General features: G+C 44.1%; 2 protein-coding genes and 1 long non-coding RNA gene across 5 annotated transcripts in view; 2 read left to right on the top strand and 1 right to left on the bottom strand.

The window, feature by feature from the left end:
• The window catches only part of LOC144120587 (monocarboxylate transporter 12-like), a 23910-nt gene extending 21397 nt beyond the window's left edge, over nucleotides 1-2513 (top strand). For all 3 annotated transcript variants that reach the window (XM_077653156.1, XM_077653154.1, XM_077653155.1), the window contains one exon: nucleotides 1330-2513. In XM_077653156.1, the coding sequence (XP_077509282.1) occupies nucleotides 1330-1517 (188 nt within the window). In that variant the 3' untranslated portion in view covers nucleotides 1518-2513. The remainder of the gene's footprint in view (nucleotides 1-1329) is intronic.
• LOC144120589 (monocarboxylate transporter 4-like) overlaps nucleotides 1-18889 on the top strand; it is a 111266-nt gene that overhangs the window by 32781 nt on the left and 59596 nt on the right. The gene's annotated exons all lie outside the window — the stretch shown is intronic.
• On the bottom strand, nucleotides 1261-18849 carry LOC144120590 (uncharacterized). The gene is made up of 2 exons (XR_013312459.1): nucleotides 18542-18849; nucleotides 1261-1424 (listed from the first exon to the last, which is right to left on the bottom strand). It is a non-coding gene; the product is annotated as an uncharacterized LOC144120590 (long non-coding RNA).

Here is an 18889-nt window from a genome sequence, read left to right as displayed (position 1 = left end):
CTGTTGGCCACCACCCGGTATCAAGAGCCAGACCAACCCTAGGCAGTGACTCATCCATAAGGCTCAATAAAGTTTTCACCTACCTACATTTGGCGTTCACCGGTGTCCTTTTCGTTCCCTTCGCCACCACTTTAGAGCTGGCAAATTGCGAGACATGGTACAGAGGAGGATGGAGGATTTGCTTTTATTATCCTGATAACTGAGTCGACCGACATGAGGCGACTGCTTTGCTCGTCAGGCGCGGAGATGAAGAGGTGCTGGGTCAGCTCAAATAACACATCACCGGAAGACACTCTGGCTAATTTTTACCTATCGGGCGAAATGCCATAAGCGCGCTGGCTTCGCGGAGCAAAGTCCGTTGCCTTGTTTTTGTTCATTGCAAAAGTGATCTCCTTTTCTTCTCTCTCCTTTTTATCTCCCACTCGGTTCCCCTTCCCACGTGTAGGGTAGCCTACTGGGTGTCGCCTACTTAACATCCCTGCCTTTCCGTTCATCTTTTTCTCTCTCTCTCTCTGTTCACACTTCGTTTCGCATCTTATACGAAAACTCGTTGTCCGTCTTTATTAAAACCCACATACACCACCTAAATCTCGGGTATTATTTTTGTGCGGCAAAGACCAGGAAAGACGACACGGCTGTTTGCCGGGGTTTGCAATTACAACTGTCGAAATAAACCTCGGGTACAGGTTCAAGCTCCCTGTATATTGAAGAGAAAAGCGGAAGGAAAGAAAAATGGAGAGAGTGAAGATGAGAAATGATAATTTCGTTATAGAAATAGCGACATGCGGTGATTCCAGGCACGTCCAAGTGGACACGAGCTAGCACATGTTTCACATTAGGCCTTAAAATTACTTTCTTTGGGGGTTCATTTCTCCATTTACCGAGAGAGTACTCGCCGCCTTAGTGGCTGTTTCATTGGTATAATGATTGATGTCGGATTTTCTTTCAGTCGGAGAAAATTGTCACTATTGTTCAGAACAATTTTTTTCATACACATGCAAAGGAAACAACACCAAGAATATGAACATTTAGCACAGGCTCCTTGTTCACGACCAAAAACAGAGGTGGGCTCGCTGCTGTGTTGCGAAGAGTGTGAAATACAAGTATAATTGCCCCCAGTATACATTTGTAACACTTCGATAGATTCACAGCATCGCAGTGCATAGCCTGCCATGTATTACTGCCCACAATCGTAAACCTTTACCACAGTCGTTTCAATAAACCCGAAACACGTGCAATAAATTCGCATTCACGTGAAAGTAAAGACATCAGAGGAGTTTCTTTTTTATTTTTTTTTCTGTCGTTCAAGATTCAGTTTTTTTTTTTCAGGTTTCTTCAGGGACAACCTCGGGTCGTACTCCGGGCTCCTTCACATGATGGCAGTCATGAACGCCGTGCTCTTGCTTGTGTGGGCGCTGAAGGTCCTGCAAAATATGAAAAAGGAAGCTCTTTTGAAGGCAAGGTGCTCTGAACTCGACGGGAAGGACGTGGTGAAGGACCCGCAAGGACAAGCTTAGTGGATAGTTCTTGCAGCATAAGTTCGCAATAGGCTGATCTGTGGCATGCATTGTGAATGCTGCCTAATTATGGACACTAGCTATCGAACGTGTCCAGCGCGCAACACCATCGCCGGCCCTTTGGTGTCAACGCTCGTACCTCATTAGTTAAATTTACCGGGTGTACGAATGAGACTCTAAAAATGCGGCTTACCAGATGATGGGGTGGAAAAAAATTGCTCTTTCCCATGATCATATGAAGATTTGTCATTGTATAACTGCTTCCTCTGAGTGCTCAAAGTGGGCGATTTGAACCCCAGTAAATCTAGACAAACGCTTCTACTTTTCACGGCAGCCACCATGTGGCACGTGGCGCTGAAGACTGAAAACCACCCCAGAAATTGCGAATGTTAGATACATCGTATTTTGGTTGCGCAGTATTCGCTACTGGTCGACAACAAATGACGTTTGTTGTTGATGACCAGGAAAGCCAGGCATGACCCAGGTTTGCCTCCCGTTTCTCTAGCCAGAATTCCACAGTGTTGAGTTAAATTACATTTAGGTGAGTTATATTAAGACAGGAGGTGAGTTAACAATTTGGTGAGTTAAAGGAGTTGTGCCACTCAATCTATGGGCCCCATTCTATTCGCTGTGAACACTGCGCATGGCTTCGGTAACCCTGCAGCTAAATTTATTCTCCACTAAAGCACCTTCGATTGTTCAATATGACGTAACCTCTTCGCATTAGTTTCGGTTTTTAATTTCTACGAGGCGGGATCCAGAGAACGCATATCCGCCGAAGAGACCATAAAAATGGAGTCTTTACGGTCGCGACCATGAAAGACTGTGCGCGCACCGCTCCACTCTCAGAAGATGAATGTTCTGCCTTGCGCTTGCGGCGTATGCTAGAGAGGTACGTTTCTGAACCCGCTTCTCACGCCAAGATGATGGCGCTCGTCACAAGTTGTGAAAGTGATCAATGTCGGTCGTGCGTATTATAAAGTCAAAATAAAAGTATGTACGTATCATAAATTGTAGGCATTTGGTACTTGCCTCCACGCCTCTTCGTACGCAATGAAAGTCCTCTTCAGCGTTTTTGTGAGCTTTGCATTTGATTGACTAATTGACTGATTGATTGATCGATCGATCGATTGATCGATCGATGAGCCCTCGACTTCTGTACAAGCAGCAGCGGCGGAAGGCATACACTCACTTTACGGAGCACTTTCACAAGGTGACAGATCATTATGGGTATAATACAATGAAAGAAGAAATGCATGTAACGCAAGGATCAGATAGACGTGATTTCTTAAAAAAAAGAGGTAATAATAAGGCAGCATCAAATGTATAGCAAGTGGTGGAACATATTGATTACAGGTAACATTTCATGGTCAACTTTTATTCTAATGGAGGTTGGCTGAGGATTTCTACGCTACTATTGTGAAAACTATTCAGAAGTTTGGGTAAGTGACACTGAAGCATTTGATCACCATAATTAGTCCGGGACCTTGAAACTCCCCACACATCTGCACAACGAGTTCGTCGTTCTGGTGCAGGCTGTTCCAAGACTGATATTTCAGTGAATGCCAAGCAATGTCTTCGAGAACTGAAATAAGATTCGTTTAATAGTCTTAATTTGGTTATATATTTCAAGAATTTTAAGGATATTATATTCTACAAAGACAGATTAGGAGTGCTCTTTTCAGAGTAGGCTTTCAACAATACACGATTTGTTTTTTCCAATACTAGAAGTGTGTCAATATTGGATTCCATCGTCGAGCCCTATACCGAATGGCATATTGTATTGGGCGGCAAATAATGTATTTTAAATATTTCGCTTTGCTGACGCAGGAAAAGTGCATCTATAGATGCTCGCAGGCCTGCAATGAGACTAAGGTTTCTTGATCGTCCCACAATAGACGGCATGAAAAATAACTGTCTTTGTTTTGTTGGTATTAACTTAGAGAAAATTATGCATGAACCAAGTGATGAACTTTCGAAGAAATACATTTGCTTGCTGAACCAGCTTTGCAGGACAGAAAGAAGACACTTCACTTCACTTTACCTTAAGAGGCCCCCGGGATTGGGGGTGTTACATAAGGGGTCGGTTGCATGCATAAATCAGATTTAATAAACAAAGAAAACACGTAAGGTACATAAATTATTCGCTGTTAAATATAGTCTCTAAACAACTCACAAATGTTGATGGACAGGTGATTGCGGCGATGTCGTGTGGAAGGCTGTTCCAGACCGTGGCTGAACGTGGAAAGAATGACGATGCAAATGTAGTGCGCGTACGAGGCCGGGAAACTTGAAGGGGATGACCAAAGCGGGGGGGAAATGCGTGCCGGCGAATTGATGTAGGGCGGATGAAGAAGTGAGCTGTAATAAAATTTATGAAACAACCAGATACTAGTGAAACGACAATACACGAATACGCAGATGTCGTCAGCATACATTATGAGCTTTGTTTCTTTATGCATGTAGGCTACGTCATTTACGTACAGGTTGAAGAGCAACTGACCAAGAATGCTTCCTTGGGGGACGCCTGAATCTATATCTATCTATATATCTGAATCCATCTCTTACATGCAACTTTGATTAATTTACTGATACAAATTGTCGCCTGTTTGTGAAGTAGGACTTAAAAAATTCTGATGCAATGCCTCTTGCACAGTTTCTTTCAAGCTTTTAAAGCAATATATTGTGATTAATAAAATCACAAGCCTGTGTGATTTGAGAAATACACCTATGATCAGAAGCTTGTGTTCAAAGTTACGGAGGATGGATTCCTTTTGGTCAAGGAGCACAAGTTCTGCTCAGAAATTTTTTTCCAAAACCGTATTGAGATTTGGCAAGAAGTAGGTGCTTTAACACAAAAATACTTCTGCAAGAATGTTTTCTAAATATTTGCAGAATATTGGGAGAACGGAAATTGGACGGCAGTTTAGGATGGTTAATTTATTACCTTCTTTGTGCAGGGTTACAACTCTTGTAATCTTCATATTAGAAGGAAATGTGGCTGTGGTAATACAGAGATTCTAAATGTAGACTAAAGTCGGAGCTATGTCTTCAATTACATGCTTAATTGGTCGTATCTTTAAGTCACTGGCATCGCAGCTGGGTGTATAAAGTTCCTGAAATAGCAAACAAAGGCCTACAATAATACACGGCAGTAAAGAAATTTTGTGTTGGTTGAAAGGCAGACTATCTAGCCACTCTGATGCCTGAACAGGCTCTCTGTGGACAAAATAATTATTGGACGCATTAAACATGTCCTCTCTAGTCGACATATTACCATTTATACTATTTCTTCTATACGCTCGACTGTTTCTTTCCGTCCAGTAATTTCATATATCTTTTTTCACAGTTTACCACTGTTTCCTGCACAAGACGAAACATGTTACAAATAAAATGGATTCGTTGTTCTCCTTAGTTCTTTACAGAGTTTGTTGTGGAATACCTTAAAATATTTCAAGTGTGAAGGTTTCCTTGCCTTAATGAACCTTGCAGAGTGCCTTTCGGGCGTTTTTGATTTTTAAAAATAGATGTTTAGTTTGCAGTGGCTTTCGAATATTCTTATGGCACATGCACTACACAGAAACAAAGTGATTTGCGTGCATAGCAACAAATTTATCTAAGAAAGTGTCGTAAAATGTCTCGGCATCACTTTCACGAAAAATTTCGTTCCAGCACACCTGAATAATTTGTCACTTAAACATTTCTAAGGAACGTTTGATGATTGTTTGGAAGGTTTGGTTTATGGTTTGGTTTATGGGGGTTTAACGTCCCAATGCGACTCAGGCTATGAGGGACGCCGTAGTGAAGGGCTCCGGAAATTGCGACCACCTGGGGTTCTTTTACGTGCACTGACATCGCACAGCACACGGGCCTCTGGAATTTCGCCTCCATCGCAATTCGAGCGCCGCGGCCGGGATCGAACCCGCGTCTTCCGGCCCGGCAGCCGACCGCCATAACCACTTAGCCACCGCGGCGGCGATTGTTTGGAAGGTGGCACCTGTTCTCTTTATACTACGATCAGGGCATCCGAAGTTAACAAGTATACAAATGGGCATATGATCACCTATTTAATCGCTCAACACCCTACTTTTAGTGTATATCAGGTCATAACTCGTAACAAAAATGTCAAGAATATTATGAGATATAAGGGCCATTCTGGTCACTGATTCTATAATATTAACACACCCATTAGATGAAATCAATCCATCATTTTCATGGCGGTTTCCAGTCTCAGGTCGATAATGAAGTCACCACCAATGATGGCGAATTGCCACCTTTTGTTAACCACTGTTAAAAAATGACCCAAAAATATTTGACTAGCAAGTGATTGCCTTCAGGTGGACGATCAAACACGAAAGATTTTTGTTGGTATCAACAGACAATATTTAATTGTCACTTGTAATATAGGAAAATATTATATAAGTTAACGTGTCATACATTCGTATACTAACAACGACACGCCCCTCCTCGTCAGCCTGACGTATTCAAAGAAAATGTTTTATTTTTAGGATGCCTAAGAATAATAATATCATTAGTATACCAAATTGCACTCAACATTACTGCGTCACACGATGTGCTGATATTATCAGAAACTATCTAATTATTCTAGTCTATTGCTGACCGACTGTACATTCATGTGTAAGCAGTTTAATCTGTTCTTACGTGTAAGGAGAGAATCAAACCTTTCGTCTTTAGTAACATGATCTAAGTCAATCATAGTGGCAGCAAAAAACCCAAAGTTTGTACTTAGGTGCGATTTAAGAACTGGAGAGTTTTAATAGGAGAGATAAATATGTTTTCCCCCATTTAACCGCGGCTGACACAGCTCAAAACCACCCGGACACCACCCCGTGATCGCGTACGCAACCGAGCGCTAGCCGACCACATCGGGCCTTGCTCTGAGGGAACAAAGGAATGACACATTCACTGACACAAACAGGGTTTTATTGCTACAACAAGAATAACGCCAGCTAGAAACAAATTACTCTGAGGAATCGAGGTCGTCCAACTCACCAGCAAGGTTACGAGCCAATGTTCGCCCATGCTAGGGCAGGGGATACTACGAGGCCGGACGGAACGAGATAGGAGAGCAAGTCTCCCCGCCACTTCCTCGACCCGCTGGCGAAGCGCGGAAGCGCGAGCGACACGTCCGCTCGCGCCGACTATCCCAGCCGAAGAGAGTGCGCTCTCCCGATGAATGGATGGATGGATAAGGCCGAATTCTTTAAATCGGGCGGTGGCTGAAGCCACCTAGCCATGACTTATGGAATTTTACTCTTGTCTTGATTTTAGCCCCAATCAGAAAACCTTCGCTTGGTTACTTCTACCCGCTTAAAATCTACTTTCCCTTTACCATCCCTTCACCGTCCCTAAACCCCAATGCCTTGGATGCCCGCGCGCGCAGCAATAACGCCCTCTGTCGCCTTCTCTTGATAGTTACTTTAACCAGAGAGGGTCACGTGGCGCCCCCCGAATCGAGGCGACGCTGTGGGATGGTGCACCACGGGAATGCTAATCCCAAGAGGAAACTGCGGGGCAGTTGCTCACATCCACCCAACCTTAAATGACCCTCGCGCCTGAAAGCAGATATTATGGAGCAGTCTCCTGGTATTCATGCACTTTGAGGCAGGTCTTGCAGCGGAGGTGGCGTCGACAGCGTCCACGCAGACTTCCACGGTGTTCCGAAGGCGGCGTGAAGGTCTCCGCTGGTAGAAGATCAGCTGAAAAATAAACCTTCAGCAGTTGTTTAGCACAAAACGGCGCGGCTTCTCCGTAGCGCATCGATGCTTTGGAACCATGTGATTGCGTCGGGTCAGTAGAGGCGCAAGCGTCGCTGGGAAATGAAACGCGAAACTCTGGATGCCGTAGGGAGCCTATAGAGTAGAGTAACTCTACCATCACTTTCAGCGAGCAGTCGGGTACCATGCTCCGACTGCTGCACCACAGGCACACTCTGTGTAAGTAGCTACCTTTCCAGTGCACAGCTGCGTCAGCATTGGCGCAGGAGAACTTCCTTCTCAACTCGAAATTAAAACATCCATTGCAGGATAACTTGCGCACATGTTTTATTCCCATAAGTGGAAAAAAAATGCCGCTTGTCATTGTGAAAAGTGGTGTCCATATTTTATTCCGAGGATCATAGGGTTAAGGTACACTGCATGGCTCCAGAGGGAATGTTGTGCATTCAGCCCATGCATTCAAGTGGGCGACTGTTGCGTCAAGTGACTACTTTCCCTCTGTGTTGCTTGTAAAGAACACCTGAAACGTTGTTTGGAACATTTCAACCGGTATCTTGCGCCGACTTAAGGCCCGTGTCCGCTGTAACATTGTCGGGTGATATTTTCTTTGCATCCTCCGCGGATATGTAGGTAAATATTCGAATAATATCTGCTCTGAATGACATACGCAGACCGATAACTGTGTATCACTCGAGCGCAGCAACCTGAACAGCGTCAAATCGTCTCCGAATATCAATGTTAGGCGTGCGGCACAAGGGGGTTATCGAAAGAAGATAGCGGCGGCTGTACCTGAGCTATAGATCCAGCTTACTGCGCAGCTCACACTGCGTACACTAATTGTAATGTCCCGGTTTTCCCAACGGCCATAATACTGCGGCAAGCCTCACTCGTATTTTATTTTGAGTTCGCAAAGAAACAATGCCGTTATTTTTTATCGGGGTACGACGAGCCCGCCGTGTGATCATTTATTCATAGTTGCTGTATTGACTTTTTGGTGACCGGGCGCGTTTAAACATCCATGCTACGCTAATATAAATGCTGGGGGGAAAATGTGCGCAGCAGTTCCCTGTATTACCCGATTACGGAGAAATCACGGAGAACCTTCCGAATCGCCGGCGCAAGAAAAAACTTGAAACCTTTTCGTAATAGCGTTTTCCTCGGTGCGAAAGTTCTCGGCACACAGCGCAGGTATGAATGCTGCCGGAGTGTTGTTGTGTCTCGGAAAGGAATGAACGAATTGGGGCCTCAAATCAATTTCATGCAGTATCAAAAACTTTGCCCTCAGCTACTTGTCCAGCAATTCCCGCTCAATAAACCTGCCGAAATAAAAGTTGCTAAGCATATGTGTTGTCATCCCTCGCTCCCGGTAACGCCGGTCAAAGCAGTTCCGGGAAGCTGTGCCATTGAGATTATTACCTTTCGCAAAACAGTACTTCGGTTAGGTTTATAGTTATGGAAGGCAATGAACCATCTGTTGCGGTATTTTAACTATGAAGGTACAACATTGTGCACGTTCGATTTCAAGAGCGACCGATAAAGCAACACGTGAGAAACGCCGCATTCTTTACGAAAAAATTAGCAGAAATTTCAAGAGTGTCCGCTCAAGCTTCAGGGTCATTATGCATCTGATACAGTTAGAAATTTAATTCCTATATGTTTTCATTGATCGGTTGATGGTTGACTTATTGATTGATTGATTGATTGATTCAATTAATTGATTGCTTGATTGATAATCGCTTCAAAATCAAAATATTTTTCAAAATCGTTTTTAAACGTGTAACAGTTACAGAAGCGCATTTTCTGCACTATGTTCTCAGCAGCCAGAGTGTAAATTCTCACCATTCTGAACAAAAAAAAAAAGGTTCTGGCCAAGCTAGTAGCAGCGCTGAGCCTCACATCGCTCGCAGATCAATCGTGGCGCCATGCTGCGCGGCGTCGAAGTGGGTCCTGTTTTTAAGCATGACACGCTGTTATCTACCATTGCCGGAGCTCCGTTGGTGACCTTGGCACCAGAACGGAAACCGAAAACGGCGAAGGACCGGGGGTGAGCCTAAACGAACCCTGGCGAATCTTTCCGTCTGCCCTCTGATGCTTGCGTTCTGCGCTGCCGCCAGAGCTGCGCATGCGTAAACAACTGCGCCCGTGGTTAGCGAAGCCAGCGCGCTGTCCTGCAGACCGGTGGACGCACCCTAGCACGCACGCGCCTCTCGCGGTGTGCAAGCGAACCATGGAGCGCAACGCGCAGACCACGCAGCCACGGTCTCGTGCGCTGCAGTGGCCACATCGTTGCCCGGAGTATACAGTGAAAGCATTGCACTCTGCTTCACGAGAGACGCTGCGCACGGATGGCTGTGTTACGCCGGTCCAAGACAGTGCTTTGCGACGCGTTTCGGCCTCTAGACTGAGCATCACCGTTACTGCAGAGCATTTTTACAGCTACTCTCGACTACGAGAGGGACCGCATTATTGAAGCAGTCCTGGGGTGCCGTAATCGATCGTATAGGGTCCTGTAATCGAACTTAGTGCAAATTATTGGAAATGCAATCGAAACCTTCAGTTCGTATTTCATTTGTTTCGAATAATATTGAATATTATTCGCTTGACATATTTGCAGAAGATTATACGATTTGCTATTGAATAATTTCGAAAATTCGAATATCCCTAAAATCGGAAGGCTGTCCATGATGCTAATGGGAATGAACTGCATTGCGCCAACAAAGCACAAGCGACACAGCAATGTTGCATTGCAGCGGAATCACTCGATCGGTGGCTCAATTCGCAGGGAAGAGTCAAGATTCTGTGGGTGGCCGCCGCGGCTCCTTCTAGCGTTCCAAAAAGACAGTATTTTGTTGTAGGCAATTACACGAAAACATCCGCGTGAAGACAACGAAGGCTGCATTACCTCGCAGGTTCATTAAGTAGCTGCGCCGGCGGCGTCATTACGCACAATATCGGATTGACTTTTTTGTCAAGACAAGCAAAATGATTAGAAAAAAATTTGCGGTGCTCAAGACAACAATGACTGTTGCCGCAAGGGCGGCGGCATTAAAGCACCCACACCGGACAAAGCACTTCTATTTTGTGTACGTTATGTACTGCCGGAAGACAGGCAAGAAATTAATTATAGGCACGTATGAAATTAGGTTTGCTCAGCGAAACAAGTCCAGAACATATAGGTGACGTGGTTGCGATGGTTACTCAAAATATGGCGTATTCAAATAGGTGACCTAGAGTACCGCCTGGAATACGCAAAGGAGCACAAAATCCGTCGCGATGTCAGGACGCGTTCAACGAGAAGTCAGGATCTGAATCCAAATCGCCCATTTAAACATGCTTTTTGGTTCGCGGAGCAAGGAAACATGTTCCGGTTCACCGGCTGGAATACGCCAATAAATGCTGCTCTTTTCAAGCAGTCAGGTTGTAAGCCTGGATGAGTAGTGTTATGTTGTGTTGGGTTTTATGGCACACAGGCAGCTAAATCTATCATGCGCCAAGCTCAAGGTATAGAATAATTTTCCTCTAGGATCCTTACAATTGTGAAATGTTATCAATGGTGTAGATGGCCTAAAAGATTGTACTGTCTAGTAATAACAGAATTTGGCAATGGCTAATTGTAAAAGCCTTAAAGAAGGTCACGTAGCCTTAGCAGCTATCCTTGGCTGGCCAAGGATCCTAAGGCTGCCAACTTAACAAATGAAATCTCAGCCTTCTTCTCAGGAATGATAAAGTGGCTGAGGTGTATCATGAAATAAAGCGAGCTAGTGATTAAAAATTTACGGTTTTTCAAGTACGCCTGCTTCCTTTAAAAAGCGAAAAATAGAAGGTATGTTAATAATGGCATTATCATCTAAGAGGAGTTTTGGATGAAACGGAATGCATTCATTATAAAATTGAGTAAAGTATTTTTTTCTTAATTTCTCCAGTTTCACACAAGAGAATAAAATGTGGTTAACCGTGAGTTCATCTCCGCATTCTTAGCAAACATGTTTGTCTTGATTTGTTAGTAGGAAGTTGTGCGCAATGGTGCGAGTGGCCTATTCGGAGACGGCATAGGATCACTTCCTTGAAACGTTCCTCGTGCACACTACTTAAATTCACCTAAACCCGGTTTTATCAAGGGTAGTTTATTATTTACTTTACTGCTCCAAGCCGGCTGCCATTTTTTCCTTTGTTTCATTTCTACTAATTTCAAGCAATCATTAAAGGGTATATTTACTTTTTTCATTTCTTTGCCACGAGCTTTAGCAGCACACAAATCTGCTCTCTCATTGCCTTTTATTCCCACGTGACTCGGGACACAGCAGATTTTTATATTTTGTCCTTGAGCTGTGGCAGTTACTATGTTGTGTATGATGTAACCTAGCAGAGGGGTGCTTGCATTTTTAGAATGGAGAGCTGTAAGTACACCTAAGGAGTCTGTGTATATAATAGCAATTTTTCGGCTCTCGCTTAGCATTTTTTTCTATGGCCACACATACAGCGTATCACTCCGCGGTGAAGAGGGATGAACACTGTGGTAGTCGTACTATTTCCTCCGAATTCACTCGCACCACTGCGCTTCCTACATGACTATCTGTTTTTTATCCATCAGTATAAAAATATGTAAAACTACTTTTTTTTTTTTGTAGGACAAGATATTCTTGTGTTATATGTTGTTGTGGAGTTTGTTTTTTATGGAAATGTGTAAGAGTAAGGTCAAAGACGGCAGGGAAATTGTACCATGGAGGCAGTGGACCTTGTCGTCGAGCAATGCCCAGTACGCCGAGGTTTTGGCACATCTCTTCGAAACGCAGGAGAAGTGGCCTCATAGCTAATGGTTTGTTGGTTAATAGTGTTCTTGATGGGTAGTTTGTGACTCTGGTGACAGATATGTTTAGCAATTGAACGTTTTTTTTAAATATACCAGCATTTGAGCATGGTTCTTCTGTCTGTAAATGATGGTTCGTTGGTTCCCACATAAAGACTGCTTATGGGTGACGTCCTGTATGCACCGGTGGAAAGACGCAAACCTAAATTATGAACCGGACCCAGCCGTTTAAGGTACGATTGCCTCGCTGATTCATAAACTATGCATCCATGATCGAAGATAGAGCGAACTACTGAGCGGTAAATTTGCAAAAGACAAGTCCTATCGGAACCCCAGCGTCTTCGTGAGACCAATATAAGTATGTTTAGAGCTCGAGAGGCTTTGACTTTCAAGCTGTTTATGTGTGGGAGGAATGTTAGCTTTTTGTCGAATGTTACACCTAAAAAATTATGTTCTTGTTTTATTGGGAAAACGGCTTCAACAAGTGAAGGGTGGGATCGGTCTTCAGGCCTCTCCTGAGAGAGAAAAGGACGGCAACTGTTTTTGTAGTTAAAACCAAAAACCATTTTTGTCTGCCCAATTACTAAGTTTGTTTAATGTGAGCTGCATTTGTCTTTCACATGTTGATAAGATAGATGACGTGCGCGCAATTTGGAGGTCATCGACATAAACCGAGTACCTAATCGACTTTGGGATTACTTCTGCTACGGAATTAATTTTTACAATGAAAAGTGCAGTGCTTAAAATGCATCCCTGAGGTACACCATTCTCCTGAGTGAAGTTCATCGAGAGGGTTAAACCGAGGCAAACTTGGTATGTGCGGTTCAACAAGAAATCTTTTAGGCAGTTTAACATTCTGTCGCAGATACACAGGTCTGCCAGGTCGCGGAGAATCCCAAACCTCCAGGTGGTGTCATACGCTTTCTACATATCAAAGAAAACTACAGTGTTGCCTATGTATGAATGCTTCTAGAACAGTGTTTTCGAGTCGGACAAGATGGTACACCGTTGAACAAGCTTTTCTGAAGTCACACTGGTGGAGGTCGAGCATTTCGCGAGATTCAAGAATAAAAATTAGCCTAATATTCAACGTGCTTTCCAACGATTTGGCAATGCAGCTGGTAAGGGCTATTGTCCTATAGCTAGTAGGAGAGGTTAGGAGTTTTCCTGTTTCAGGAATGGTACGATAACCCGGTTAACCGACTGCAATATCCCAATAAATGTTGCTCTTTCTAAGCAGACAGGTTGGATGGCTGGATGAATCGGGCTGAACCCTTTAAATCGGGCGGTTGTTCAAGCCACGTAGCCGTGAATTCTGAAATATTACTCTTAATTGTCTTGATATTAGCAACCAACCAGATAACATTCGCTTGGTTACTTCTACCCGCTTAAAATCTACCTTACCTTCACTGTCCTTAAACCCAAATGCTTTGAATAAATCAGCCCCGCTGCTTTTCACTGTAGGGTGAAGCCCTTTACAGAAAAGTATCAAGTGTTCAGCCGTTCCCTCCTCCTCTCCGCACGCTACGCACAACGTGTCTGTCTCGTGGTACCTGACTCTATATGTCTTAGTCCGCAAAACTCCCGTCATGGCCTCAAACAACAAAGAGCTTCCCCTATAATTATCCGATATTTCTTTGGAAATGTCCTGCTTAAAGACCCTGTATGTTCCCAGTGCCGATTTCGTCAGCATCCCTGTTTTGCATAGAGCTCTCTCTGTTTCTTTAACCTTTTTCTTGAATGATAATTGCTGATTTGCCCCCTACTGCTGTTCAGGTATTTGCTCGTCAATTTTCCCTTTCTCCATTTCGTGTCAACATTCCTTAGGTAGAGGTATCTGAAAACTTTCCTAGCCCACTGCTTTTCCCCTGTTTTTCTCAATCGCTTCTGAAATGCTATCTTACTGCTAAGTTCTCTGCTCTCGAACGAAGCCCATCCCATATCACCCTGTACCCCCAGATTTGGTGTATTGCCATGTGCTCCCAAAGCTAGACTCCCCACGCCGCGTCGTTTGATTTCTAACCTTCCTTGAAGATCTGGTCTCACGCACAGGATCGCATTGCGAAAGTCAGACTAGGAACCATCACATCTTTCCAGATCCTTCTTACCTCTTCATACGTACTGTAATTCCACAGGGCCCTATTTTTCATGACAGCTGCATTCCTACTAGCTTTATTCATTACATATTTTTCATGCTCTGTCAGATACTCAGCACCGTTATTTATCCACAACCCAAGATACTTGTACTCATCCACTACTTCTAGCGTGAACTCCTGTATTGTAAGCTGGCTGCCCTCATCATTAAATATCTTGACTGCAGATTTTTCCTTACTAAATTTTGAAACCTCATCTATCTCCCTCTGTACCACAAATGTCTATCAACTTCTGCACATCTTCCTTGTTGTCAGCCATTAGCACTATTGAGTAAAACACGTTTTTGGGCAAGTTGGTAACATTTTTGATTCATATTGCAGCGAAGAAGCACACACACACAGAGAAGGAACACGCAAAAAACACGGACGAACGCTGCACTCACAACTGGTTTACTGCGAAAGGAATTCAAGCTTAAAATGGCTCACGCATCTGCGCACTACAGAAAGAAAACCAAAACAAACACGTGCCACGAAATAACATCTTATCGTATTGCCACGAAAAGGTTGAATTCCGAAGCGTACAAAAAAACGGATGCATCATTAATGCAGCAATCTGCTTTTTCCTTTATGTGAAAGGCCTCCAGGAGTTCACGTGCCGTTTTATACTTGCTTCTGCCTAGGATTCGAACACTATCGAAACGTGGCGAACATGTCACGCATGACTGGCAGTGCCTAACCAAGTGCACATTCTCTTTGTTCTTTAAATTCCTTTGGTGCTCCCCTAGCCGGTCGTTAATACATCGCCCCGTTTGCCCGATGTACACTTTTCCACATGAAAGTGGCAGCTCTTATACCACCTCAGAAGCGCATTGCACATAGGGCGTAGTGTGCTTTTTTCCACACCCGCTTCTCCTTGTTTCGCTTCCGGAAATACGAGGGCACAACTTTGACAACTTCACCGGCGCCGAAAAAACGAGCGGCACCCCATACCTGTTCGCTACCTTCTTCATGTTCTGCGACACCTTGTGTAGGTAGGGGGCAACTTCCGGTCGCAGGTTCATGTTCCTTTCTTTCTTCTTGGAGTTCTCTGTGCGTGCCTTCACTTTTTTCAGGCAAGCTTCTGCAACAGAAGTCACGACCGACAAGGGGTAGCCCGCTGACAAAATTCTAGGCAATTGGTTCTGAAAGCTAGACTGCATCTCATGGACGCACGATTTCTCAAGCGCCGAATCCAGACACAAACTAACTATGCCTCTTTTTATGACCTTCGAATGAGTAGAGTCGTAAGGCAAGAGTTGCTTCTGAACACGAGGGGCGTACATCCAACAAGTATGACCTCTGCCCAACTTCACTCGAATATCTAGAAACTGAAGTTCGTCGTTATCCGGTGTCTCGAAAGTAAATGTTAGTCCCTTTCCATACTTCCTAAAAGCATCTAAAATCTTGTTAACAATAGCGCAGTAGTTTAAAGGGCTCTGCTTGTCCAAAAATATTAAAAAATCATCAACATATCGGTACACTTTGATGACCTCGTCCGAGTTAAAAACAGTGCTTAAAACCTGGTCAATGCTGGCTAAAAAAATGTCACTTAAAATGGGTGCAACGCAAGATCCAATGCAAATGCCTTTCGTCTGTAAATAGAGGTGATTGTCAAAAGCGATAAATGTACCTTTAAGGTAAAATTCTAAAAGAGTCAAAAAATTGTCAACAGACATTCCAGCCGAATTTTGGAAAGGGACAACACCACTCTTGTCAATGCATTGTCTCAAAGAAGCGAACAACTCTTGGTGAGGTATAGAATAAAACAGATCCTCTACATCGACAGAGAAAGCAAAGCCGATGTTGCGGTCGTTCTTGAGAAAATTAACTACATCTCCAGAATTTTTGACAAGGAACGGATCGTGAACAGTAAGTTGTTTTAAAGATTTTTGCAGAAACTGGCTAACATGTAACTGCCAAGAGCCTTTTTCACTTACAATAGTGCGGAAGGGGACCCCGGGTTTGTGCGTCTTAGCACTAAAGAAAACATTCAAAGCATTACCTTTAGACTTAGTGACTCGCGTACACAAAGTATCATTCCCAACATCCTTGCAGAAGTCGGCTATCTTTTGTTTTGCAGTAGTAGCACGACGCTTTATAAGGGTGAAATTCTTTTCAACCGCTTGAAGGGCTTTTTCATGGAAAAGGCCTTTCGGCAACACCACAAAGCCTCCTTCTTTGTCAGCTTGTAAAAGCGACAACTCATTATCAACAAAGTGTGTCACCACCCTCTGCCTTGATGTTGGGAATGATACTTTGTGTACGCGAGTCACTAAGTCTAAAGGTAATGCTTTGAATGTTTTCTTTAGGGCTAAGACGCACAAACCCGGGGTCCCTTTCCGCACTATTGTAAGTGAAAAAGGCTCTTGGCAGTTACATGTTAGCCAGTTTCTGCAAAAATCTTTAAAACAACTTACTGTTCACGATCCGTTCCTTGTCAAAAATTCTGGAGATGTAGTTAATTTTCTCAAGAACGACCGCAACATCGGCTTTGCGTTCTCTGTCGATGTAGAGGATCTGTTTTATTCTATACCTCACCAAGAGTTGTTCGCTTCTCTGAGACAATGCATTGACAAGAGTGGTGTTGTCCCTTTCCAAAATTCGGCTGGAATGTCTGTTGACAATTTTTTGACTCTTTTAGAATTTTACCTTAAAGGTACATTTATCGCTTTTAACAATCACCTCTATTTACAGACGAAAGGCATTTGCATTGGATCTTGCGTTGCACCCATTTTAAGTGACATTTTTTTAGCCAGCATTGACCAGGTTTTAAGCACTGTTTTTAACTCGGACGAGGTCATCAAAGTGTACCGATATGTTGATGATTTTTTAATATTTTTGGACAAGCAGAGCCCTTTACACTACTGCGCTATTGTTAACAAGATTTTAGATGCTTTTAGGAAGTATGGAAAGGGACTAACATTTACTTTCGAGACACCGAATAACGACGAACTTCAGTTTCTAGATATTCGAGTGAAGTTGGGCAGAGGTCATACTTGTTGGATGTACGCCCCTCGTGTTCAGAAGCAACTCTTGCCTTACGACTCTACTCATTCGAAGGTCATAAAAAGAGGCATAGTTAGTTTGTGTCTGGATTCGGCGCTTGAGAAATCGTGCGTCCATGAGATGCAGTCTAGCCTTCAGAACCAATTGGCTAGAATTTTGTCAGCGGGCTACCCCTTGTCGGTCGTGACTTCTGTTGCAGAAGCTTGCCTGAAAAAAGTGAAGGCACGCACAGAGAACTCCAAGAAGAAAGAAAGGAACATGAACCTGCGACCGGAAGTTGCCCCCTACCTACACAAGGTGTCGCAGAACATGAAGAAGGTAGCGAACAGGTATGGGGTGCCGCTCGTTTTTTCGGCGCCGGTGAAGCTGTCAAAAGTTGTGCCCTCGTATTTCCCGAAGCGAAACAAGGAGAAGCGGGTGTGGAAAAAAGCACACAACGCCCTATGTGCAATGCGCTTCTGAGGTGGTATACGAGCTGCCACTTTCATGTGGAAAAGTGTACATCGGTCAAACGGGGCGATGTATTAACGACCGGCTAGGGGAGCACCAAAGGAATTTAAAGAACAAAGAGAATGTGCACTTGGTTAGGCACTGCCAGTCATGCGTGACATGTTCGCCACGTTTCGATAGTGTTCGAATCCTAGGCAGAAGCAAGTATAAAACGGCACGTGAACTCCTGGAGGCCTTTCACATAAAGGAAAAAGAAGATTGCTGCATTAATGATGCATCCGTTTTTTTGTACGCTTCGGAATTCAACCTTTTCGCGGCCATACGATAAGATGTTATTTCGTGGCACGTGTTTGTTTTGGTTTTCTTTCTGTAGTGCGCAGATGCGTGAGCCATTTTAAGCTTGAATTCCTTTCGCAGTAAACCAGTTGTGAGTGCAGCGTTCGTCCGTGTTTCTTGCGTGTTCCTTCTCTGTGTGTGTGTGCTTCTTCGCTGCAATATGAATCAAAAATTAGCACTATATCATCCGCGTACAATATTCCCGGTAATGACTGTTTAATCCATTCTCCTTGCTTGATATAGGCGTTGCGATTTAAAGCGCCCCCAACCGCTCAAGGAGAATCTGAAAGAAAACAAGGTCATTCTTAGTGCCTATAGCATCATTAATGAATCATTTCATGAACCTCGGCCGTTTTAAACCCCATCTTATCGACGCTTTACCGAAACTAGGCAGAACACTCGAACCAAGGTGCTATCGAATCACCCCGCAAATATTGTGCGCTGATCAAAACGCCTTTGCTACTGCTGCTAGCCTAAAGCAGCGAAAAGAACCGGATGAAGGATCCGAGAGAGATAGTAGCTAGTAATATTCCAAGAACATGGCAACCTACTTACTGTGCTCTTCTTGTCTGTCTGTGGCGCGTCCGCCAAGAAGCACGCGGTCCTATGCGTCTCTTCACTTCTAACGACCTGCCCATTTCCCATTCAGGTCGCTGTCGGGACGACACGCGAACGGAACCGGCTGCCTCTCTACATTCGCGTGTGCGAATAGCTGCAGCGTTTTGCGTTCGGATTTCTCCGGTTCTGCTTCCGCTCGCATGAGCAGCAGTGACGTCCGGAGCGTGGAATGTCAAGGACTTCGTCGACCAAGCGCTGGCCGGCATACGGCCTCGACAGTCAGCCCACAGTCTGGTGCGCTTCACTGCAATGCAAGCAGACGACAGGAAGCACCGCATCCGGGCC

The sequence above is a fragment of the Amblyomma americanum genome, chromosome 2 (genome assembly GCF_052857255.1).
Source record: "Amblyomma americanum isolate KBUSLIRL-KWMA chromosome 2, ASM5285725v1, whole genome shotgun sequence".
NCBI classification, from domain to species: domain Eukaryota; kingdom Metazoa; phylum Arthropoda; class Arachnida; order Ixodida; family Ixodidae; genus Amblyomma; species Amblyomma americanum.
The sequence above is the reverse complement of the archived record's forward strand: the minus strand, read 5'-3'. Positions and strand labels throughout refer to the sequence as shown.